Consider the following 26,284-nt stretch of genomic DNA (forward strand, 5'->3'; position numbering starts at 1 on the left):
ATTCTTCAAAAGGTTAGGTTGAAATTTTGACCTAAATCCCATCCTTGGTAAACCACCAGGACCACTTTGCCTTCTTGCGTGCAATCATTCTGGCCTGTTAGGCCTGCTTCTTGCCTGTTTATGTGCGATTGTCTGGCCTGCCTACCCCTGCATCTCCCTGTGTGCTATCCTCTCACTCCAGAACAATTTTGCCCTTCACATTATCCCATCCCTCATATCTACAACCAGTGTTGGCTCCTAGTCTTGAACGAAGCCCTGAGCAAGAGAGAGATCATGGTTTGTCCAAGTGTGGCACAAGTTTCCTACCACTTGGCCCATATAAGCAGTGTTTTCCTTCCAAGAAGTTTTAAAACTGTATACTGTAGTTGGGCTTTTCTTTGGGCTACTGGCTCACAAAAATCCATACCAATGTAAAATATTTGAGACTAGTGGTTGTTTAAAAGTAGACTCAACAATTCACTCTTCAATTCTATCATTTCTACATTTTATATATATATATCTTTCTATATTATAAATTATGTATAGAAATAATGAGATAAATATGTGTTAATTACATTATTAAAATTATGAAATTATATAAATAAATAAAATTGTAAATTATAAAGTTTTAATATATATTTTTATATTATAAATTATATATAGAAATGATGAGATAAAAGGGTGGATTGTTGAGTCTACTGCTAAACAACCACTAGTTCAAATATTTTACATTGGTATTGATTTCTGTATATTGATACAAATTTAAAGTTATTTTTGTTAGGCTGTATATTTTTTCTACTTTTGTTTAAGGTATTGTTCCTATGCAGCTAATTTTAAAAGTTTTATAAAGTTTTAGTGTTTAAAAGCTATATAGGATATTAAAGAAATACAGGCTAGTAGTCCGTCATCTATAACAATCAAATTTATAGCCGGGCGGTGATGGTGCATGCCTTTAACTCCAGCACTCGGGAGGCAGAGGCAGGCGGATCTCTGGGAGTTCGAGGCCAGCCTGGTCTACAAGAGCTAGTTCCGGGACAGGCACCCACCAAAGCTACAGAGAACCCCTGTCTCAAAAAACAAAAAACAAACAAACAAACAAACAAAACAATCAAACTTATAGTCATGCTAGGTGTGTTTTCAAGGTCAAACAGAGATCTAGTTTAAATATTAGATGGTCTTCAAACACTTCAAAGACATATAGAATATGGTATCTAAACTGTTTAATATTATAAGGCTTCTCATGACAATGAAACATGCCTGTTCCTGGCAGCACCATTCTACTTCAGAGAAGATGATGGACATCAAAAAACTTTCATATAGCATCTGTTTTCTTTGTGGCAAAATTTAGCCACTAGGCAAAGAAACTCGCCTCAACTGCTGAGAGTATGCTGTTCAAATTGAACAAACAAGATAAAAAAGAAAGTGATTGTCAAACTTTGTCAAGACAGGGTTGGACAGTTGTTCAAGAATACCTGCTTTACAGAAAAAGTCTGTGAAATATTCTAGGCCCATAGACCAAAGATGGATGCCCCAACATTACAGAGGAATCTTGGGTGACTCTCCAGGCAGTGAGCTATTTGTCATTTCTCCTAGTTTTAAAGTTGCTCATTCTGTACTTCCTGTTTACTCAGATAATATTATATCCTTCTCGGGTCTTTGAAAGGGTTGAAGACTAGATAGTTTTAGTAACTATTTTCCTTAGTCTTGATAGAAAAGTAATTAGGTATGAAACCAGATTCATCAAGATAAATGAGATAAAGGTGTATTTTTTCTTAATTTGCCAAATACAAATGGACTGGACATTGTGAATGTAATTATTTTTATTATATATAGTTTCATTTGTTAAAGTTAATATCTTCCCTTTCTAATTAGATAATACTTGATAATGTTCTTATTGTATATAGTTTTACTATGTTAGAGTGAAAACCTTTCCTTTTTATTTACACAGAAAGGGGGAAATGTGGGATAATCATTTTGTACACTGTGAAGATGTATCACTCTGATTGGTTTAATAAAAAGCTGAACAGTGGTTTCAAAACAACAAATTGGTGCCCAACGTGGTTGACTATATCCATGTAAAACCCAAGAAAGTTTAAAAATAAATCCTAGACACAAAAGAACAGTGTTAAACAGTGTTTGGTAGCGGCATTTTCTTGGGTGGGCTCTAGAAGCAAGCAGAGGCATGATTCCTTTAAGAGAGGTCTTCCTCATTTGGTAGTAGCGAAAATAAAAATAAAAAACTTGCGGTTTTGAAATGGCAGCTTCCTGGGTCAAATGACTCTGACTCTTTCAGGAAGTCCTACTGTGGAGCACTTGGATGGGGTTTGTGGGCCCATGTGCTTGTATGCTTACTTGGGGTTAGGAGAAAAGTAGCTGAGACCATGTCTGTAGTTCAGAGCACACACCCCCCCCCCCAGCCTGAGCAGGCAGCAGGATCAGGTGTACTAGGAGTACACAGGCAGGAGAGCATGGCTGATTCCCGCCACCACACACAAAGATATTTCCAGGCTATGCATTGCACTGCATGGCAGATTTAGCTTTTATTCAGAGAAAAAGTGTTTATGTGCTGCACACTTCTTCTCAATGTTAAACTGATGAGCATGGCTCCAACACAGTGGTCTCAGAGGCAATGAATAGACTTCTGCCGTGTTGGACTGGGTGGAGCAATCAGGCAGGGCTGTGTTTGTCCTAGCAATGCCACCACTTAAGAAGCTGTCCTGGTCAGAAAAGAATTACAGATATGCAATAGAACAGATTCAGACATAAAAAGATCTCTAAATGGGTCACAGTGTTGGATAAATGTATGTAGGCTTGGGAGAGAGATGAAAAGAGTATAGAGAGTTATAAAAAGAAGGAAATCATTAAAAAAATAAAACCAAGTCTTTAAAAAGACAGAGTACAGACAGTAATAGATTAAAGGAGTAAAGATAATATAAACTTGTAGAAAAAGTAATAGAGTAAGAAAAATAAGCATTGTAAAGATGGATTATACACAGAGAGTCTGGATTATGTATAATATTGTGTTTTATTTGCATTTTTGACTGTGAATGAGCTAAGTACAGAGAGACATTTCATTTTACGGGCTGCTAAGATAAACCAACATAAAGGTATCTTGACTTTAAAATTTGGGTCTAAGGATTTGTTGCTTTGGAAAAGAGGTTCTACTTTTTTTCCAAAGATGATAGGAACCTATGAATTTTTTCCAGACTAATGCGGTTTGATGGACCAAGACCCCCCCCAAAAGGGTCACCATGAACACCCCCCAAAAATTACTTCACCCAACAAAAAGCAGGAAGCAGTTTGGAGAGAACTACACCCAAATTCTCAAAATGATTGTTTATTAATGTTTGCTTACATTTAAAGGGGAAAATGCATAGAAATGAATACTTTGCATTGGTATGGATCTTGGTCTGTTGATACAAATTTTAAGTCAGTATTGTTATATGTATATTTCTGCTCTTGATTAAGGTATTGTGATTGTGTAGTTCATTAAAAATATAATCTATAATTAAGAAATATAGGTTAATAGATAATCATCTATAATAGTCAAGCTTGCAGTCATGTTACTTAGGTTTTCTAGATATATAGAGATATATTTAAGTTAGGTAGGTATTCCTCAAATCTTTCAAAGGCCTTCAGAATATAGCATTCAAAATGTTTTAAGAAGTTAGGACTTTTCATGACAATGAGACACATCTGCTCCTGGCAGCACCAATCCACTTCAAGAGGATGATGGGCATCAAAGAGGCTCCTTATGGCATTGATTAGCCATTTGGGTAAGAAACTGCTCTTGCCTGGACTGTTTGATGTTATGCTGTATGAACTGGACATGCAGGACACACACAAAAATGACCTCTGTACTTGCCTAAAGTTCCTGCTTCATGAAAGAGTCTGCCAGACATTCTGCAGGACACAGAAGAAAGTGACTGACAAACTGCCAATGTAGGTGGAACTGTCTTTGAAATCTCTTGCTTCATGGAAAAGTCTGCTGGATACTATAGGCCTGTATGCTGAAGATGGATGCTCCAATGGTACAGAAGAACTTTGGGTGACTGTCCAGGCAGTGATGTCTCTGTCAATTCTAGAGTTTTGGAAGTTCCTTACAATGTACTTTCTGCTTACTTAGGTAATATATCCTTCTGGAGTCTTTGATGGAGTTGAATAATAGATACTTATAATTATAGTTTTCCTTAGTTATGATAAAAGATAAAGTAGATATAAATATTGTAACTGTAATTTTTGCTTATCTTGCTTGTTTTGTTATATGTAATTTTCCTGTGTTTAAGTTAAAACCTCCCTTTTTTTTTAACAGAAAAGGTGAGGTGATGTGGGATTCCCCTCTATATGCTGTGAATACCATTGGTTAATAAAGAAATCTGCCTTGGCCTATGATAGGGTAGTGTAGAGCTAGACAAGGAAAACTAAACTGAATGCTGGGAGAAAGAAGGTGGAGTAGAGGAAATGTCATGTAGCTGCCACTGGGAATAGACATGCCAGAACCTTGCCGGTAAGTCACAGTCATGTGGTGATATACAGATTAATAGAAATGGGTTAAATAAAGATGTAAGAGTAAGCCAATAAGAAGCTAGCGCTAATGGGCCAAGCAGTAATTTAATTAATACAGCTTCTTGTGGTTATTTTGGGGCTGAGCAGCGGGGAACAAACAAGTGGCCTTCTACAACAAACAGCCAATGGCTAGGCAGGATTTCTGGACAGAGAGAATGCTGGGGAGAAGAAGGTAGACACCAGGAGACACAGAGCAAGCAGAATAGACAGTAAGGAGATAAGGTAATAAAGCCACAAGACAGAAAGTAAATTAATAGTAATGGGTTAATTTAAGGTACAAGAGTTAGAAACAAGCTTAAGCTAAGGTTGATTTTCATAACTGATAAGACTCCATGCCATTTTTTGTAAGCTGGTGGCCCCGAAAGGAAGATCTATATATAGTAGTCTTATCTCTAGACGCAGTAAACATATTTCCAACTGCTTCCTAATACTGTTGATAATGTGTGTAGGGGGTCTCTTTGATCATTCAGCCAGCAGTTTAACAATCCATGGAAGACAAGGAGGTAGTTTGGTTCAACATGACTAAGTAGCAAGTGTTGGAGTATTTAAGCACAGCACAATTCAGTGAAAATTTCCCTAGTGTTAATTAACTCAATCTATGTGCACAATAAAGCTTAAGACACAACTGTATCAAAATTCTTTGTAAAGTACATGTGACATTGTCCATAAAGATAGGTTGTGTAGATAGTCAAGTTCATGATAAGGGACTGGGAAGGATCTGGTGCAAAGATCATCAGGCTATTAACTATGTCCATCCCAAGCCTTCTGGGCAGATAACAGGCTGTGCATCCCTCCCTTTGAAGAAACAACCCTGTGCTTAACTAGCAACATTCCTGGTTCCCCTAGTACTTACCTGTGAGTACAAGAACCTTCATACCTCCTGCAATGTGGGGACTTTATTGTTGCAAGCTATTTGGTTACTCCATGTAAAGTTTGTTACTGTGATTGATTTAATTTAAAAAAAACTAAATGGCCAATAGCTAGGTAGAAAGTATAGCAGGGATTTCTGGACAGAGAGAGCTCTGGGAAGAAGAAAGGTGGAGTTGCCAGCCCGACAAAGAGGGAATAAAACATGCAGGAGAGGTAAAAGCCATGAGTTATGTGGCAACATGTAGATGAATAGAAATGGGTTAATTTAGGTTATAAGAGCTCGTGGGGCAAGCCTAAGCTATAGACTGAGCTTTTATAATTAACAATAAGTCTCTGTATCATTTTTGTTTTGTCTTTTTGTGAACTGGCAGCCCAAAAAAAAATCTGTCTGCACTTTATTCCAGTTCTTTCTCTGGCTAAGATCTTGTGATGGTTAACTTTGTCAATTTGACATAACCTAGAATTGCTTGGGAAGAAAGTCTCAGTAAGGGATTGTCTACAGTTGGGTTGAACTGTGAGCATGCCAGTAAGAGATTATCTTAAATTAATGTATGTGGGAAGACCCACCCCAGTGTGGGCACCACCATTCCCGAGGCAGGGTATCTTGAACCATGTAAGAGTGGGAACATCGAGCTGAGCACACGTGAGCATGCATTCATTTCTCTGGGTTCTTGGCTGTGGCTATGACTAGTTGTTAGAAGTTTCTGCCTTGACTTCTCCACAATGAGAGACTTCAACCTGAAGTTGTAAGCCGAAATAAACCCCTTTCTCTCCTAAGTTGCTTCCTGTTGGGGTATTGTACCACCACAACAGAAATGAATGAGAAAGAGATCTATTATAGACTTATAACTATTTGAGCTGGGCACAAGGCTGAAGTGAGAAGATCCCTCAGCCCCAGAGGAGTTTAATAGCTGCCTGGACATCTTAGCAAGATCTGTGTCTACTTGATTGGTGGAGTGCTTGCCCAGCACCCACAAAGCCCTGGCCAATGTCTGATGCCTCACATTGCACCAACCAGGCATTGGGGTACATGTTAATGTTCTAATAGTATTGGTATTTTAATGTTAGTTAACTAACATTTAATATTTTGGTGGTTTTTTTTTTTTTTGCTCTTTTGGCTTTTTTGGCAGGCCCACCACCCAGCTCCCAAATAAAACATATGGAGGCTTAATTATTACTAATAAATGCCCTGCCATAACTTGGCTTGCTTCTTCCCAGCTTTTAACTTAAATTATCCTGGCTACCTTTTGCCTCTGGGCTTCCCCCCCTCCCTTTTTAACTTCTGTATATCCTACTCCATGGCTGGTTGGGTAGCTGGCCCCTGAAATCCTCCTCCCCTTGTTCTTCATTGCTCCCCCTTGCCTCCTTTCTCCTATTTATACTCTCTGCCGGCCAACCCTGCCTATCCTTGCTCCTACCTCACTATTAGCTGTTCAACTCTTTATTGGACCGTCAGGTGTTTTAGACAGGCACAGAATCACATCTTCACAGAGTTAAACAAATGCAGCATAAACAAAAGTCACACAGCTTAAAACAACATTTCCCAACAGATTATTAGTCAAAAGTAAACTGCTTCATATAAGTTCTTGTCTCTGGTTGTGTTTTTTAGTAGTTTGAGGTGGAAGACAGACATAGAGGCATACATCTTTAATCCCAGCACTTGGGAGGCAGAGGCAGGCAGATCTCTGAGTTGAGGCCAGCCTGGTCTACATAGGGAGTTCTAGGACAGTCATGGCTACATACAGAGACCCTGTCTCAAACAAACAAGCAAAATAAAAATAGAAGGCATAAACCAGGGTCGTTCTGGCACATTAGGCAGCATGGTCTTAAACGACAGGAAAGAAAACTGTATTTCCAAGTGGTGGGAAGTCAGCCTAACAGTAGGGGTCAGACTGGAGGCTGCCAAAAACAAGAACAAACAGAAGTCCCCTTCAGTCTCTCGGAGATAGTCTGGAGAAGCAAGCGGTTTGTGCAAAGTGATGTGCTCCTCAGTCTGTCATATCACCAGCCCCATGGATCCCAGGTCACAGGTTCCAGCCTGGGCTAGGACAAGGTGTTCCCAGGGCCTTAGATGTGGATACTGAGCAGAGAGAGGAAAAGGCTGTCTTGGCCCTCCTTTGGCCACCCTGCCAGATCTGAGAGCCAAATCTCACTAGTTTGTCCTCGTTCTCTTCCTTACACCTTTGATTCCTGGACAGGGAACTGGCCTTTCTGCAATAGAAGGTTTTTCTGTCCAAAAGGCTTTGGCACCCTGCCGCAATAAAGAACCCTGGGTGCATGGAAAGTGCCAAAGGACAAACACCAGAGCCCTGTTGCTCCCTAGTGGGCCTGTGTCCCTCTGGTGTCTCCTATAGAGGCCTCAGGGAATCTTCAAGAGGACACAGGGACAACTCGGAGGCCTGTGACCCGGCCCTTTTAGTCCAGGGCGTGTCTCTGACTCAGCACGACTTGACTTGGCGAGTCCCTGGCCACAGTTGCTTCTTTTCAAGGTGAGGATCCTGCTGTTCCAAGGACACTTCTCCAGCCCCTCGCAGTCCCGTGCTGAGCTAGAGCCACGCCAAGGCACAGAAGCGAACTCCCACGCTGGTGTGTGTGAAGAGGTGGCATTCCTGTCACCCACAGAGGTCTCCTGAGAGCACGGATTTGAATAAGTGTCGCGTCCGCCAGCCAGAGCTCAGACTCCAAACTGGCACGGTGGAACAACGGACACCACCCCCGGGGTAGGCCTGGCACGACGCGGACATTGAAGCCAGGGTCAATCCCTTAGAGACCTTGCTCTCCGGACGCGGCCCCTCCCTGTTGCTCACCCTCCCACGTGGGGCTGAGAAAATCGGAGCTCCGGTCTTGCTGCAGGCACGTTGCACAGCAGATTCTAGCTGGAGGCCCTGAGTGGAACCCAGCTGGAGGCGGAGCCGACCCGGGAGTACCGCCCCTCTCGGTAAATGCACTAGCCTCTAGGTGCCTGGCCCGCACAGGGGGTGTGGTCCCGAGAACTCGGCTTTCCCCAGCTCCGCGCCAGGTCCTGGGGAGATTTTGCAGCACCTGCAGCCCGTTTGCATTCAGCCACACCGGAAAGGCCCCAGCCGGGAGCCTCAATCTTCCGATCCTCTTTTACCCTCTCCTGCAAATTGTGAAGGAAAGGTTGGGAGCATGCGGGATTACGACGAGGTGACCGCCTTCCTAGGAGACTGGGGCCCCTTCCAGCGCCTCATCTTCTTCCTCCTCAGCGCCAGCATTATCCCCAATGGCTTCAATGGGATGTCAGTCTTGTTCCTGGCAGGGTCACCGGAGCACCGTTGCCTTGTGCCTGACACCGTGAACCTGAGCAGCTCGTGGCGCAACCACAGCATCCCGTTGGAGACGAAGGACGGACGACAGGTGCCTCAGAGCTGCCGCCGCTACCGACTGGCTACCATCGCCAACTTCTCTGCGCTGGGGCTGGAACCAGGACTGGATGTGGACTTGGGGCAGCTGGAGCAGGAGAGCTGCCTGGATGGCTGGGAGTACAGCAATGACGTCTTTTTGTCTACCATCGTGACCGAGGTAGGTGACAGAGCTTTGCTGGAGACAGACAGTAGGAATGGACATTCCATTGCATCAGTGCCCCCTAGCAGTCCCTGGTAGTGCCTGGGTTAATGTCACACTCAGTCTCAAACCTCCCAGGCACAGTGGAATTATAAGTTCATTTTCAGCACAGGCTCAGAGCTGATGATTTCTGTGTAGCATGGAAGGGATGGAAAAGAGTGTTGTCACCAACTGCCTTTTCCTTTCTGAGTTTCACAACAGATAGTTTCTCAAGAGCGTCAATGCTTCCCTGGGCAGGCCAAACCCCATTCCGTCTTGATACACAGTCAGAGATCCTTCCTGGCCACAGAGGAGAGAAGGAATGTGGTGGTCTCTTGAGCACAAGTATGCACACACACCAAGGAACTTGCGACAGAGAAGGGCCTCTGTGTTGAGGCCCCAGTTTCTCCAAAAGGAGGCTGCTGTCCCTTGACGCTGGCTGGAAGCAAAGAGTCAAAAGCAGAAGCTGGCCTTTGGACACTCATGGAGGGACCCATACTCCCGTAGGAAGTGTCAGCTGGTGGGCAGAGGCTCCAGCTGGGACCACCTACCTCTATGTAGTCTGGGAAAGGGTTCCCTAGGTCACCAGAGTCTGGATGTGAACCTGTTCCCTTTCCCTGTTTTCTACTGCACAGATTACTCACAAGCTCTTGCCTCTTAACATATTGTGTTATTGGAAACATGTATTGTGTATCTTGATAATAGCAGGTCAACACACACACTCTTTCTGGAAAGAGCTTCCCCAAGGACTGATTTCCGGCTTTCCCACCTCCCAAAGCTGCCTCTGTTCTAGCTTTCTCCCAAGGGGGTGGGGGGGTGTAAAAGTAACAGCAACACAACAAAAACTATGTTCTTCCCAAGGGAGGGGGCGACAGCTCACAGCAGCCTCGCCTACTTCTTTATCTCTTTCCCTCAGGACCGTGTAGCAGTCATCAAAAACATGTGTCTGGCCCCAGGGTGCAGACAGCTAGGGTGTGGGTCCTGGCTGCAGACCTGAGATGCCTGTCGGGGGCCATATCAGCTGTGTTGAGAGTTAACGTCAACCCTACTTAGTGTTGGATGTCAGAAGCCAAAATTCAAATCTTGGCTTGTTTTTATGTGTGACTTTGGGTAAATAAACTTCATGGAATATCTAGATCTGGAGATACAGCAGGAAGGAGTCATAGAATATGAGGCAAATCTGGAGACAAGGGATGGCCCTGTTTAGCAAAGAGCATGGCCGGTCCTGGGAACAGGCGCCCTGTAGATTGGGTAGGTGGAGTTCAGGAGAGGTTTAGAGGCTAGAGCTGCCTCTAGGGCCAGCTTGCGCGTATTCTGAAGAACTGACTATATTTTTGGAAATAGCAAGCCTATGGTCTATGTTTTTATTTTCTTTTGAGACAAGGTCACAAGTGTAAGCTTGTCTAGTGTGTAACTCACTGCACAGCCCAGACTGACTTTGAACTCACAGTGATCCTCTGCCTCCTAGATACAGAGAATTGGAGCTATATACCACCTCTCCCAGCCCTATCTGTGCTCGTAGAGTCCAATCTAACTGCTATGGAAAGCAAGACTGGGGGAAGGCTGTGGAAGTCACTCCTGCAAGAGAATACTCAGTCAAGGGTGGCAGCTGTGGAGGATGCAGGGCTCATGGAGAGTGGGTGAGCCTGCGCCCCCACCCCCCAATCACGCTAGCACCCTGCCTGTGTCTGGTCCTTGGGTGGCTTTGCTGTGCCTGGCCCCAGGGCATCTAAAACTGAGAACAGCTCATCCTTTAGTTCTGGAATTATTCCCTGCATTAGAGTTGGAGGTTAGACTCACTGGCTGCAGCCTTCATGGACATCCACTTAACCTGGCTGCTGTCCTTCTGGAGGGTTTTGTTTGCCTAAGGCTTGTGATGGGGGGGTGAGTAACTACCAGCTTTCCAGTCCGTAGGTGTGCCACCGTGCTGTCCCCGGGGGCCTTTGGGCACTCCTAGTAACTCCTTCCTCACGTACTCATGTGTGCACACATGACCTGCTTTACTCGGTGGCCTTTCTCTCCCTCGCTTGCTTTTTTGGATGGTGGGAGTCAAAAGGCAAAGGGCGCTGGTAGCTGGAAAGAGAAGGAGAGGAAGCAAGAACCAGAGTGAGTGGGGTGGGGTGGGTCTCTCCAGAGGGGGCAGTAATTCAGAGTCTGGGTGGCAATTAATCGAAACAGAAACAAAACAAGTATTGAGGAGAATGTGGGGAAGATGGAACCCCCGTGTATTACCCGTGAGAATATGTCACTCAGTCCCAGTTACCACTGCAAGCCCCTGACATAAGCAGTTTATAAAGAGACAAAGTCCAGGGCTGTGATCATTGCCTCCTGTCACTCTGAGGATCCATGGTGAGGCAGAGCATACTGGTAACACGGGTGCACTAGAGTGAAGCAGCTGTCCTTGTGGAGAAGACACATAGGAGGGAGAAGGAGGAAGAGACCAGGGCTCCCAAATCTTCTTCCAAAGGCCTAGCTTCCTTCCAGCGGGCCTCGCCCCTTCAAGAAACCCCAACCCAACCCACAGCAGCTTTAAGCTGGGAGCCAAGTCTTCAATAAATACCTTTCAAGAGATACTTAAGATCTAGCCTACGTCCCAGCACCCAAGCAGCCGAAGCAGAAGGATGGCTATGAGTTCCAAGCCAATCTAGGACACAGCGTGAAACCCTGTTTCCAAACAAAACAAAACCCAAACCTCAGGAGAAGGTGCAATGACACAGCTGCCGTGAGAAGAGTGTCCTTCAAAAAAGTAAAAATAGAAGAAACTGGGTGTGGTGGCGCATGACTATAATCCCAGAGGCAGGAAATGGAAGCAGAAGCCCAGAGTCATCCTTGGTTACATGATGAGTCTCAGAGCAGCCTGTAATACAATGACCCTGTGTCAAAGAATGGTGGTGGTGGTGGTGGTGGTGGTAGTAGTAGTAGTAGTAGTAGTAGTAGTAGTAGTAGTAGTATAGAATTACCATACAAACAACCCTTTCCACTTTAGGTAAATACCAAAAGAATTGAAACCAGGGTCTCTAAGACTTATCTGTTAGGCTGGGAGAGACTTATCTGTTAGCAGCATGTGCTCTTGCGGAGGACGGCAGTTCAGATGCCAGCATCCAAGTCAGGTGGCTTAGGAGCACCTGTAACTCCAGCTCACACCGGCACTCTCCCATGTGCACATTCACAATGAATACATGTTACAAATTACCCACCCATCCGTGTTCATAGCTGCATTGTTCTCACTAGCCCAGAGATGAATGCACCCTGATCTCCATCAACTGCTCAAAGTTTATCTGAGCAACAGAGTTTGATCTCACTCTAAGAGAAGGCAAGTAGTGGGCACAGGCTCTATGAATGGCTGGTGAAAACATCATGCTTGCTGAAACAGGCTAGTCCCACAAATACATCACTTCACTTACAAGACTTGGGTAAAGCACAGACATGACATCATACCCCTGGAATAGCACTGAGAAGGGGAGGAGGAAGATCAAGGTCAGCCTGGGATATATAGTGAGACTCTGACTCAAAACATGAGAGGGGAGGGAGATAGAGATGTTGGGGCATATTATTGTCAGGTGTGTGACTTTTGTTTACGCTGCATTTGTTTAACTCTGAAGCTGTGTTACTCTGCCTGTCTAAAACACACGATGGTCCTAATAAAGAGATGAGTGGCCAGGAGCGAGGTAGGAGCAAGGACAGGCAGGGCTGGCAGACAGGATAAATCAAAGGAGAAACTAGAAACGGGGCAAGAGAAGAAGGAGAAGGAGAGGAGGACATCAGGACACCAAACTACACAGCAAGCCATGGAGAGAGAAGTAAAGTAAGGTATACAGAAATAGAGAAAGATAAAAGCCCGAGGCAAAAGGTAGTGGATAATTTAAGATAAGAAAAGCTGGCAAGAAACAAACCACGCTAAGGCCAGGCATTCACAACTGATAAGCCTCTGTGTGATTTATTTGGGAGCTGAGTGGTAGGCCCCTCAAAAAGCCAAAAGAGTAAAACCATCACACAACAAAAAGAGAGAGGAGGCAGAAAGAAAGGGGAGGGTGGAATATGAGATAACTGTTGCTTAATGTGCTCCGAGGGCATTTCCAGCATTGTTGTTGTTGTTGTTTGTTTGTTTTTCAAGGCAGGGTTTCTCTGTGTAACAGTCCTAGCTGTCCTGGAACTAGCTCTTGTAGATCAGTCTGGCCTCGAACCCACAGAGAGATCTGCCTACCTCTGCCTGCTGCATGCTGGGATTAAAGATGTGCACCACTACAGCCCAGCTCCAGAATTTTTTTTTTATCATAGACGCTAGAGTCTTCTTTCAGAGCCTCATGCCTATGTAGCCAGTGCTCTTGCCCACTAAGCCATCTCCCCCGCCCTCTGTACAATTTCTCAAAGAGTAGATGAGCAATGTCCACCTCCAGAGCAGTGGCCTTGTGTGGGCCATATCATTTGTGACAGAAAAATGGTGTCACAGGTTGAGTAGTGAACAGCACTAAGGACAGACCCTGGTTACCTTCATCTCTGCCTGGGCATTGTGGGTATTTGGGGAACTTTCCCCAAGGCTTGGGTTGTGGCAGGTAGAAAAGGTGATGACGTTTGTTGGATGAGAGTTGAACCCCTGTCCCCACAGATGCAGTGCCAGGACTCTGAGAACAAAAGATGTGCTAGAGCCCGTACTGACTTAGCAGTGACAGTGAGCGAAATGACCTCACCCTGTAAGGCTGAGCCCAGGGCTCCTGACAGGTCCCTACAGCCTGTGACAAGAATAGAAGGACTGTCCTAAGAATGTGCCTCTGCCTCATCCTCCACACCCTGCTATTCTCCAGAATGAAAAGTCCATCCGACTGTCCCTGCGCCCCTCCCCAGGAGGACAGGGTCAGCCAGGAGTCCAGAGAAGTGCCTTTCATAGTTGTCAGGAGATGGGAATCTGGTGTCTGGACTGTGGCTTCCTTGTGTACACCTGTCTCTGTGGGCTTCCACATACAAGTCATTTCCTCCCTTAGGGGCTGTGTGTGTGGTACAAGCCATTCAGTCTCTGTAGCTGCTAAGAATCAAATTTCTTATCCTTATTTTGAAATAACTTATGATTCAAAGAAAAGTTATTAAATTAGTACAGACCATTTACACATACAGCTAGCTTACACATACAGCTAGCTTACACATACAGCTAGCTTCCTCTGACCTTAGCAATTTCTTTATTGTTTTTCTCAGACAGGGTTTCGCTCTGTAGCTCAGACTCACTGTATCATCCAGATAGGGCTCCTCTTGACTCTGCCTCCCACCCCCATGCTGGGATGGCCAACTGTGTCACCACACCCAGATCTGGCACTATCAATTTAAATTACCCATAATGCATTTATTTAAGCCGGGAAATTAACATTGGTCAAAGTACCACTAGCGTCGCATGTCTGTGTTCTGATCTGGTCCATCGTCCCACCGCACTTTGCTGTCACATCCTGGTCTCCAGTGAGAGACAGTTTTTCTGCCTTTCCTGATCTTTTGGGACCATGATGTGTCTTCTGTGTTGTTTTAATGAATGCCCCTCAACTTGGGTTTGTATAATTTTCCTACCTATGCAGTTTGGGGTAAGAATGCAGCTGAAGTGTTATGTTTTCCCAGCGTCAAGCCAGGTATATAATGCTGACAGGGTCTTAATTGCTAGCAATATGAATATTGTTCATTTGGTTAAGTTGGTGTCTGCTGGATTTTTCTGCTATCACTGTTACTGTTTTCCCTTTCATAGTTAATAAACATTTGAGGGGAGATAGTTGGAGATAATACGAATTTTACCCCCTGAGTTTAGCACAGATCTCCAAACTTTGACCAAGGTGACTAGTTCGGTAGTCTTTGCCTAGCAGCAATCTGAGATGGTTCTAGAAATAAATGCTTCCCCTCCACAGGCATTTGTTTCTGTGTATATTTACTCATGTATGTGTGGGCTCACATCTGTTTATTTCATTTAATCAGTTATGCCTATGACTGTCCTTAATATTAAGATTAATATGTCAGAATATTAAGCTGTATGGCCTTGAACCAAGTCATTATTCCCTTTAAGGAAAAAGAATAAGAATACAAGGTGAGGGACTCTGGACTCTGGGCTGGAAGTTTCTGTGATCACCCCAGGGAAGGGAGTGTCTATCCTATCTAGTAGCTAAATTATCCACAGGGTGGTGTCTGTGCAGGAACAGAGGCAAAGATGTGTGGGACTTGAGATAGGGAGCTTCTGTTGGGGACGAAGGGACCCTGAGCACCCTTTTAAACAACCTGCGTGATAGTGGACGATTTTCTGCCATAGTGGTCCTACCTTTATCTCTAGGGTCATGATTTAGTTCTCCAGTAGCTGTACCTGAGTAAACTCAGATGTCTCCTGCCTTGAGGCTGAAGGAGCAGAGAGACAGGCAAGGGTGGGGCACTGGGCATGAGCTGGCTTTTGCTTGTCTTCTTGGCCTTAGTCCACAAACTAGAAGTGCCTATGTGAACCAGACCCAGATTCACCTAGGCTCTGGGCTTCAGGCCTCAAGGGAGTCCTGTGTCCTGAGGGCCAACCTGCTCCAAGACCCTTCAGTAGCCTAACGTGGAGCTGCCGCCCACCCTAGCTGCCTTTGCCCTCTTCTGCAGCTGGCTATGTCCCTGGGGGTCCGGGGATGTGGTAGCTGGAAGTGTGACTCCCTCGTATAGAACCTGCACAGAGGGCCTGCGTCCCAGGAGGCACCAGCCTTGTGCCACCCTTCCTGGGGTCAGGACACTGGTTTCATTCATAGCCCCAAGGTGGGCCAAGTTTTCAGAGGAACATAGGGCCCCGTTACAAGTTCATAGAGAGCTTCAGAGGATGGGAAGGAAACAGGGGCACTGACTAAGCCAGTATGGGGCTGGCCACTCCAGCAGACTTCATCTTGCAACTGAATTTAATACAGACTATTTCCTCTGGGGTCTAGGCAGGCCTGGCCAAGGAAGTAATGGGCAGTTTGCTTTGTTCTACTCCAGCTACTGGAGTTGTACAGGTCAGAGCCTGTGACAGCTCAGAAGTCCATCACTGGGTCCTGACATGAGGCTCAGGTTTAAATGGAGGACAAGAATTCTGCTCAGCTAAGGAATCCTGGTCAAGGTGTGGTCCCGCCCATCATCACCATCTGGACTCCAATCTCTCTGGCAAAGTGAGCTGACACCCTGCCAGACTGTGTGAGATTTTCTTTCCAGAAAGCAAACAGGCCCTCTGGCTGGCACCAGCTTCCCAGAATTTTCCTTCTCCCAAGAGCTCCTAAGGAAAATTACAATTTCTTCAGGTCCATTATTGCAGAGAGGAGAGTACAGGTGTCTCTTTAGATTACCTTTATTCCTGCCAGGATGGTTATAGGATACTCTAGGATACTGCTGGCTGCCAGGATGAGACACTCGTGCCCTCCCTGGAGTCATTAAATTAAAACAATGGGCCCCAAGACACCAAATTGGCAGATTGTCTGTCGAGGTGGCTTGAGTATTAACTAAATCCCTCAGCACTCAGATTTGCTCTCATGGTTTCAAAGCCAGCGTTCCTGCCAGCTCCAGGGAGACTTTATTTCCTGTCAGCCTTCAGAAATCAGGCTTTTGCCAGTAAACAGAGGAAGACTCGGGGACTGCCCCTGACTTGTGTGTATTTCCTTGTCTACTGGCTGCTCTGTCACCGTGGAGCTGTGTTCCTCTGACAACTGGCTCTAGGATGCCAGAACGCACCTTTGTTCTCAGGCTATTTCACCCACTGCCAAGCCTTGGGATAAACAGACTTTGTCCATCCCTCCCAGTGGGTAGCAGAACCCATAGACAGAGTTCAAGGTGACATGGTGACAGCAATCAGGCAAGCTAGTCAGGAGGGGCCTGGCAAGGGGTCTCGGGCAGCACTACTGTTCCTTCCTGTTGCTGGTTATTTTCTTATGTGGAAGGGCTGTGTTGGTACCTGACACATATCTCCAATTCCCCACCACCACCACCAAAAGACAAAAATCTCTATGTGTGACCTAGCCAGTGTGGAGGGAATTGGGGGAGGGGTGGAGAAAGGATGGGGTTTACTGCTATTACACCGCAAGTTCCCAACCCACTGTACTCTTATAAGAAGTATGGGTATCCGAGGGTAGCAACTCCTGCTCAGTGTTTGCAAGAGGGCCGGACAGATGTGGCAGGCAGCCCACGCCTGCAATCCCGGAACTCAGGATGCAGAAGCAGGAGGATTCCAAATTTGAGGACAGCCTGGGTTACACAAAGAAATCCTTTCTCAAAATGAAATAACTAAATAAAGCGCAGTGCCTGGAGCCAAACTCATCCTGACTCCTTGAGGGGGGGGGGGGGGGTCCCTGAGCAGGCTGGTACAGATTCAGTCTATTTGTTCATAGTCCCAGAGTAGGGCCTGGGAAGGCCATGATAGATCCTGTCCCTAAATACAGGGGCAGATTCAGGTCCCCTAGGGCCTCTTTTCCAACTCCACCTTGTTTCTCAAACTTTCAACTAACGGCTATTAGCAGAGCCCCATGCTCCTTGGCCATTGCTCTAACCCAGAAGTTAAACCCGAGTCAGTAAAAGAATGGCTTTCTTTACATTTTTGGACCCCAAAGAGAAAAATTCTTAACTTATGTCCACCTTGTCTATAGCAATATTGCAATTTACAGAAAGGATTAAACAGAAGCCGACTTAGGAGGCTGGGGTGTAGCTGGGTTTGATTCCCGATGTTGCGTAAACTGGGTGTGTTAGCCACACCTGTAATGCCAGCATCTGGCGGGCAGAGGCAGGATTGCCAGGGGTTCAAGGAGCCCTGCTGCATGGCTAGCTGGAGGCCAGCGTGGGCTACATAAGAGCTTGCCTTGGAGAAGAAAACAAAAGCCTGCATATGATTGATAAGTCTGCACATGTAGATTTGATGATAAGTTAACCAGAACTATGAAATGGATCTTTTGCCGCAAGTCAGCTCTTCTGGCCACAGCTCACAGCCTGCTCCTCACTCTTGCGCAGAACTTTCTGGATAAAATTTAACTTTGTAGATCGTGTGACACTGTTACAGCCAGTTTTTGTTTTGGTGGTGTCCTTGGTAGAACCCCAGACCTCTTGCACCCTAAGTGAGTGTTCTCACACTGAGCTACTTCCCCAGCCTTGGGTAACCACAGAACTCCTCGCTGACACCTCTCCACCTTTGGTAGCTCTTTCTGTAACCCAATCCAAAGGAAGGAAGACACGGAGATCATTATTAGTTTTAGCAGTTGCTTGTCTTCCATTGTTTATAAAGAAACATATATCGCCAGGCGGTGGTGGCGCACGCCTTTAATCCCAGCACTCGGGAGGCAGAGACAGGCGGAACTTTGTGAGTTTGAGGCCAGCTTAGTCTACAAGAGCTAGTTCCAGGACAGGCTCCGAAGCTACAGAGAAACCCTGTCTCGAAAATAAAATAAAATAAAATAAACATATGAACTGAGCAGTGGTGGTGTACGCCTTTAATCCCAGCACTTGGGAGGCAGAGGCAGGTGGATCTCTGTGAGTTCAAGACCACCCTGGTCTGTCTACAAAGCGAGTTCCAGGATGGCCAGGGCTACACTGAGAAATGCTGTCTCTAAAAACCAAGGAAGAAGAAAGGAAAAAAAAACTATAATAAGCAAATAGCTAAGAGGACCAAAACAAAACAAAAAACTTGAAGCCAAATATTTGCAAATCATATATGTGACAAAGGCGGGTGGGGGGATGGCCGATCATTAAAAGGAAATACTGCGCCTACAGAGGACCTGAGTTTGGTTCCCAGAATCCACATCAGTTTTCGGTCCAGAGACCTGATGCTCTCTTCTGACCTCTGAGATCATCTTCTCTCTTGCTCTCTGAAAAATAAGGCAAACTTTTATGTCAGAACATATGCGTTAAAGGACTTATATCCAGAATGTGAAAAGAACTCTTAGAATTTAATAATAAAATGACATGCTTACTTCGGCAGCACATTTACTAAAATCGGGAAGATACAGAGAAGATTGGTGTGGCCTCTACACAAGGATGACACGCAAATCCATGAAGTGTTGCATAGGAAATGAGAAGACAAACCAGCTTTCATAAAGGGAAAATCACTTGGTTATTTTGGAGAATAGTTATTTCTCCATTTCAAAAAAAATTTACAAACCAGCAAGTAAATGAAAAGATTCTGAGACTTCCCAAACAGCAGTGTCTGCTTCCTGATGAAACAGACTTGTTACAAACTCTCTCTCCAAAACAAAGCTAGCGTGACAACCCGCCTTCTCCCCCACACCCTGGCACACAGAGATGGATACAGTCAAGAAAACAGGATTCTTGTTCCCCGTGACTCACAGTGTTTCATCCAGAAAGGCCACCAAGCCCGGCCCCACCTCATCCCTGCATTCCCTAAGCTCTGGGTTACAGCAGCTAAAACCTGGTGGATGCAGTCAGGAAGTCAAGAGACTGCCATCCTTTCTCCACCCATCCCCTGCAAACAGTGGCAGCTCTGTCCACCAGCCATGAGGTCCAGAACCCCAGGGCCTTGATTGCTTTTTCCCCTGCTTATTTCTGGGTCACAGGTTCCATGCAAGAGAAGAAAGCCAAGAAAATTGATGGGGAGAGAGAGAGAGAAGCCAAAACCACACAAAGGGCTTGCCCACAGTCAGCAACTTCCTCATGAAGAGGTGCCACCCTGAGAGGAACAGGCCACTTTCCCTGCCCGCTGCTCTTACGGTTTCACCTAGGATACAAGTGGCCTAAAGATCACTGAAACTGTCTGTACACGGGAGAAGAAGCCTAGGATTGCTCCAGAAAACAGCAGGGATGTTGTGGTAACTCAAAGGTATCTCTAATAGAGCAACCAGCTAATCCACAGGTCACCTCATCACCAGAAAAAAAAACATTGAAAAAAGCAAAAAGCAGCTGAGAGCATCCTTTCTGAGGTCAGAGCAAACCTCAGAATGACTCCACCCAGTGTCTAACTAGAGGTGACCCAGCTCAGTGGTAAACATGGGCAAAATATGAACGTTAGTCCACCGGGAAGTGACATATTCTTGTAAAAATAAAGAAGAGAAGTCACCCAGACTTCTGCTTCTTCAATGTTTAAATTTTATTTGTGATTCTTGGTTTATTTAGTACGTGTGTGCATGTGTGCGGCAGCATGTAGGCTTCAGAAGATAACTTGCGGGAGTCAGTTCTCCCCTTCCACTCTGCGAGTAACAGGGGTCAGTCTCCGGTTACCAGGCTTGACAAGCCATCTTGCCAGCCCCTGCTTCTTCAATTTTAAATAAATGAGTTGAATAGTAAATCCCCAGATGTTTACTTTTTACATTATTACATATTTAAACTTTTTATTTTATGTGCATTGGTGTTTGGCCTGCATGTGTTTCTGTGTGAGGGTGTCTGATGGCCTAGAGCTCATGACAGTTGTGAGCTGTCATGTCAGTGCTGGGAATAGAACCTGGGTCCTCTGGAAGAGCAGCCAGTGCTCTTAACCACTGAACCATCTCTCCAGCCCTCATTATTTCATTTTTTTAAAAATTAATTATTAAATTTTTCATTTATTTTTCATACCAACCACACAGTTTCCCCTCCCTCCTTTCTTCCCATTCCCTTCCCCCACCTCCTGTCTATCTCCCCATCCACTCCTCCTCTGTTCAAAAAGGAGCAGACCTCCCATGGGAGTCAACAAAGCATGTCATATCACATTAAGACAGGACCAAGCTCGTTCCCCTACATCAAGGCTGGGCAAGGCATTCCTGCATGGGAAATAATGCTGCTATGAACATAGTTGAGCAAGTGTTCTTTTGGTATGATTGAGCATCCTTGGATATATGCCCAATATTGGTATAGCTGGGTCTTGAGGTATATTGATTTCCAATTTTCGAGAAACCACCATACTTATTTCTAAAGTAGGTGTGCAAGTTTGTACTTCCACAAGCAGTGGAGAATGTTCCCCTTACTTCACATCCTCTCCAACATACACTGTCCCCAGTACTTTTTTAATCTTAGCCATTCTGACAGGTGTAAGATGGTATCTCAGAGTCATTTTAATTTGCACTTCCCTGGTAGCTAAGGATATTGAACAATTCTTTACATGTTTCTCAGCCATTTGAGATTCTTCTGTTGAGAATTCTCTGTTTAAATCTGTATCCCATTTTTAATTGGATTATTTGATACCTTTATGTCTAATTTATTGAGTTCTTTATATATTATGGAGATCAGCCTTCTGTCTGATGTGGGGTTGCTAAAGATCTTTTCCCATTCTGTAGGCTGTTGTTTTGTCTTGTTGACCGTGTCCTTTGCCTTAAAGAAGCTTTTCAATTTCAGGAGGTCACTTTTATTAATTATTTTTTTTTAATTTACTTATTTATTAAGGATTTCTGCCTCCTCCCCGCCACCGCCTCCGATTTCCCTCCCCCTCCCCCAATCAAGTCCCCCTCCCTCATCTGCTCAAAGAGCAATCAGGGTTCCCTGATCTGTGGGAAGCCCAAGGACCGCCCACCTCAATCCAGGTCTAGTAAGGTGAGCATCCAAACTGCCTAGGCTACTTTTATTAATTATTGATCTCAGTGTCTGTGCTATTGTCATATTTAGGAAGTGGTTTCCTGTGCCAAAGTATTGAAGGCTACTTCCCATTTTTTCTTCTATCAAGTTCAGTGTAATTGGATTTACACTGAGATCTTTGATCCACTTGGACTTGAGTTTTGTGCAGGGCAATAGATATGAATCTATTTGCATTCTTCTACGTGCTGCTATCCAGTTAGACCAGCATCATTTGTTAAAGATGCTTATTCTTTTCCCTAATATAATTTTGGCTTCTTTGTCAGATATCAGGTGTTTATAAGTAGGTGGATTGCCAGGCAGTGGTGGCACACACCTTTAATCCCAGCACTCGGGAGGCAGAGGTGTGTGGATCTCTGGGAGTTCAAGGCCAGCCTGGTCTACAAGAGCTAGTTCCAGAACAGCTAGGTCTTTTACACAGAGAAACCCTGTCTCACAAAACTAAAATAAATAAATTTGTATGTGGATTTACATCAGGGTCTTCAATTCAATTTTATTGATCCACCTGTTTGTTTATATACCAGTATCATGCGGTCTGTATTACATGGATGGTGAGACCTCCAGAAGTTCCTTTATTGTACAGGACTGTTTTAGCTATCCTGGGGTGTTTTGCTTTGTTTTGTTTTTTCACATGAAGTTCAGGATTGTTCTTTTGAGGTCTGTAAAGAATTGTGCTGCGATTTTGGTGGGGATTTGCCTGAATCTGTAGATTACTTTTGCTAAGATAGCCATTTTTACTATGTTAATCCTACTGATCCATGAGCATGGGAGATCTTTCCATCTTCTAATATCTTCTTCAATTTCTTTCTTCAAAGACTTAAAGTTCTTGTCATGCAGGTCTTTTACTTGTTTGGTTAGAGTTATCCCAAGATATTTTATATTATTTCTGGCTATTGTAAAGGGTGTTGTTTCCCTGACTTTTTTCTCAACCCATTTATCATTTGTATATAGGAGGCTGCTGATTTAATTAATCTTGTATTCGGCCACATTGCTGAAGGTGTTTATCAGCTATAGGAGTTCCCTAATAGAATTTTTGGGGTCTCTTATGTATACTATCATATCATCTGCAAATAATAAAAGTTTGACTTCTTCCTTTCCAATTTGTATCCCCTTGATCTCCTTTTGTTGCCTTATTGTTCTAGTAAATATGGAGAGAGTAGACAGCCTTGTCTTGTTTCTAGTAGATATGGAGAGAGTGGACAACCTTGTCTTGTTTCTAATCTTAGGAGAACTGCTTTAAATTTCTCTCCACTTAATTTAATGTTTGCTGTCAACTTGCTGTATATTGTTTTTATTATGTTTAGCTACATTCCTTGTATACCTGATCTCTCCAGAGCCTTTATCATGAAGGAGCATTGGATTTTGTCAAAGGTTTTTCCAGCATTTAATGAGATGATCATGTGGTTCTTTTTCTTTATATGATAGATTACGTTGACAGGTTTTCATATGTTAAACCATCCCTGCATCTCTGGGATAAAGCCAACTTGATCATACTGGATGATTTTTTTTTGATGTATTCTTGTATTCAGTTTGCCAGTATTTTATTGAGTATTTTTGCTTCAATGTTCATGAGGGAAATTGATCTCCAATTTTCTTTGTGTGGTTTGGGTATCATGGTAACTGTGGCCTTATAAGAAGAATTTGGCAGTTCTTTCTATTTTGGTTGTTTGGAACAATTTGAGGAGTATTGGTATTAGCTCTTCTTTGACATTGTGATAGAATTCTGAACTGAGATCATATGACCCTGGGCTTTGGGGGGGGGGGCTTTTAATGACTGTTTCTATTTCCTTAAGAGCTATAGCTATAATTTGACTATTTATCTGGTCTTGATTTAATTTTGCTGTGTGGCACCTATCAAGAAAATTGTTTTACATTTTCCAGTTTTGTGGAGTACAAGTTTTGAAGTATGACCTAATGATTCTCTAGATTTCCTCAGTGTCTGTTGTTATGTCTCCCTTTTCATTTCTGAATTTGTTAATTTGGGTTTTCTCCCTCTGCCTTTTGGTTAGTTTGGATAGGGGTTTATCTATCTTGTTGACTTTCTCAAAGAACCAACTCTTTGTTTCATTGATTCTTTTTATTGTTCTCTTTGTTTCTAATTCATTGATTTCAGCCTGGAGTTTGATTATTTCCTGCCACCTACTCCTCCTGCATAAATTTGCCTCTTTTTGTTGTAGAGCTTTCAGGTGTGCTGTTAAATCACTGTTGTGGTATTTCTCCAAATTCTTTATGTAGGCACTTAGTGCAATGAACTTTCCTCTTAACATTACTTTCACAGTGCTCCACAAGTCTGGGTATGTTGTGGATTAATTTTCATTGAATTATAGGAAGTCGTTAATTTCTTTCTTTATTTCTTCCTTGAACCATGGTGGTTCAGTTGAGAGTTGTTCAGTCTCCATGAACTTGGATATTTTCTGTAGTTTGTGTTGTTGTTGAACTCTTTAACTCATGGTGAGTTAAAGGGGTTATTTTAATTTTTTTTTATATCTGTTGAGTTTTGCTCGATGACCGAGTATGTGGTCAGTTTTAGAGACGGTTCCATGAGGTGCTGAGAAGAAGGTATATTCTTTTGTGTTTGGATGAAATGTTCTGTAGATGTCTATTAAGTTCATTTGAATCATAACGTCTGCTACTTCCCTTGTTTCTCTTTTTCTGTCTGGCAGACCTGTCCATTGGTTAGAGTGGGGTATTGAAGTCTCCCACTATTAATGTGTGGGGTTTGATGTGTAGTTTAAGCTTTAGTAATGTTTCTTTATTGATGTGGGTGCCCTTGTATTTGGGACACAGATGTTCAGAATTGGGACTTCATCTTGATGGATTTTTCCTTTAATGAATATGAAATCTCCTTCTCAATATTTTTTATTAATTTTAGTTTGAAGTTCATTTTGTTAGATATTAGGCTAACTACACCAGCTTGTTTCTTAGGTCCATATGGCTATAATATCGTCAAAGAACTATAGGAAATTAGGATGGTAAAAATTAAAAGAGGCATGGAGAACATTCTCATCAAATACAGAATACCAATAAAGAGGCAGACACTGTGCGTGCGTGCGTGCGTGCGTGTGTGTGTGTGTAAAGTAAATAGAAACTCTGGAGTGAAAATAAACAAGAGCTAAAAATAAAAATCCCAAGAAGGTGTTGGTGAAGAATTGGACTGGCAGAAGAATGAACCAATGAATTTTCAGATAGAAGATTAAAAATTACAAAATTCAAAGAACAAAGAGGGGAAAGGAATAACAAATGCACAGAGTCTCAAAGAAACATGGAATGCCACTAACGCACCAATATATACACAATGGGAATAAGAGGAAGATAAGAAAAGAACAGCAAAAAAAATATTCTCCAAGAAGACAAATTTGATGAAAAACATTGCTCTCCCTGTCTCAGCAGCTCAACAAACTCAGTAGAGTAAGACAAGGAAATCATTATTCAGATATGTCATAATAAAAGTACTGAAAGATAAACACAAAGAGGAAAGTTTGAAAGCAGCAAAAATATGACTTGTGACATACAAGTGAACTCAAATGTGGTTAGCTTTTCGTGTTCATAAATAACCAAAAACCAAAGGTAGTGGTGGTGATGGGGGAGACATTCTAACTGCTGAGAGCAAACAATGCTCACTCCTACCAGCACCTCTTGGTGTATACGTCTTTAATTTAGACCATCCATTGCTTGGGGGGGGGTTGTAAAACAGGACTGCCACTTTGGAAAATAGAATGAGAACTCCCCTAAGGGTTAGGCAGAGACCTACCCTATATCATAAGTATTACACCACTATACATATAATTAAGAGAAGTGAAAATACATGCCCACACACATAAATACTTATGAAGGCATTATACACTGTAGCCAAAAACAGTGCAATGCCTATACATTTAGATATAAAACACGTGCTATAGTAATACTGTGAGTATCATCCATCAGTAAAGAGGAAGGAAGCACTGACCCAGGCTTCCACTGCATGATGAACTTTGAAAGCATCACCCTAAGTAAAAAGGGCCTATAAAAAAAGACAGCATAACAAGGCAAAGATGTGGCTCAGCATCAATGTGCTTGCCTAGCATGGGCAAAGCCCTTTGTCCAGCCCCAGTACTACAAAACAAAACAAAATCAAACAAATTTAGGTCTATATGATATGAACTATCCCCCCAAAAGAAACTCACATGATCAGAAAATAGATGAGTGTCATAGGCTGGGAAGAGAAGCCAACAGGGTTGCCTGCTAACGGGCTTGAGATCTAGTACAAGAGTGATGAAATATTCTAAAAGTAGGTGTCAGATCCGGGAGATGGCTCAGAGAGCAAGATGCTTGCTGCACATGCATGAGGACCTGAGTTTGGATCCCCAGCACCCATGTAAACACAGATGCAGGATTGTGTGTCCATGATCCCAGGGTTCCTATGACCAGATGGAAGGCAGAGACAAGAGAATCCCCAGAAGCTCATGGGCCAGTTAATCTGGCATACACAATGACAAGCAAAAAGAAACCCTACCTTAAACAATGCAAGATGCCCCAACTTCTCTGACCTCCATACATGGACCATAGCAATCAGGCACTAGCATTATCACACAGAAACACACATATACATATATGTACACATAAATGCACAAAAACACAAGGACCACAATCAGATACTAGCACTATTAAACACACAGAAATACACAAAGGATAGGAGACACTGCTGACTCAACTCATGGCTATATTAAGAACTGCAGAACTACACATTTTACAAGCATGACTTCTGTAATGTACATCATATCTCAACAAACCTGTCATTAACAGAAGAAATTAAACACTCGGGGTTCTTGTTTGT

The 26,284-nt window shown here is 43.7% G+C and overlaps 1 protein-coding gene and 1 non-coding gene across 6 annotated transcripts in view; both read left to right on the top strand.

Annotated features, from left to right (window-relative positions):
- Window positions 1–7,891: 7,891 nt before the first annotated feature.
- Window positions 7,892–26,284, top strand: part of Slc22a4 (solute carrier family 22 member 4) — a 57,266-nt gene continuing 38,873 nt past the window's right edge. For 2 of the 5 annotated variants that reach the window (XM_075992622.1, XM_075992624.1), the window contains exon 1: window positions 7,912–8,958. In XM_075992622.1, coding sequence (XP_075848737.1) covers window positions 8,566–8,958 — 393 coding nt within the window. In that variant the 5' untranslated portion in view covers window positions 7,912–8,565. Of the gene's footprint in view, window positions 8,959–26,284 lie in introns of all 5 variants that reach the window. The other 3 variants (XM_075992621.1, XM_075992623.1, XM_075992625.1) reach the window with 3 other exon arrangements.
- Window positions 18,880–18,986, top strand: LOC142832013 (U6 spliceosomal RNA). The gene has a single exon (XR_012907112.1). It is a non-coding gene; the product is annotated as a U6 spliceosomal RNA (small nuclear RNA).

The sequence above is a fragment of the Microtus pennsylvanicus genome, chromosome 11, assembly GCF_037038515.1.
Source record: "Microtus pennsylvanicus isolate mMicPen1 chromosome 11, mMicPen1.hap1, whole genome shotgun sequence".
NCBI classification, from domain to species: Eukaryota; Metazoa; Chordata; class Mammalia; order Rodentia; family Cricetidae; genus Microtus; species Microtus pennsylvanicus.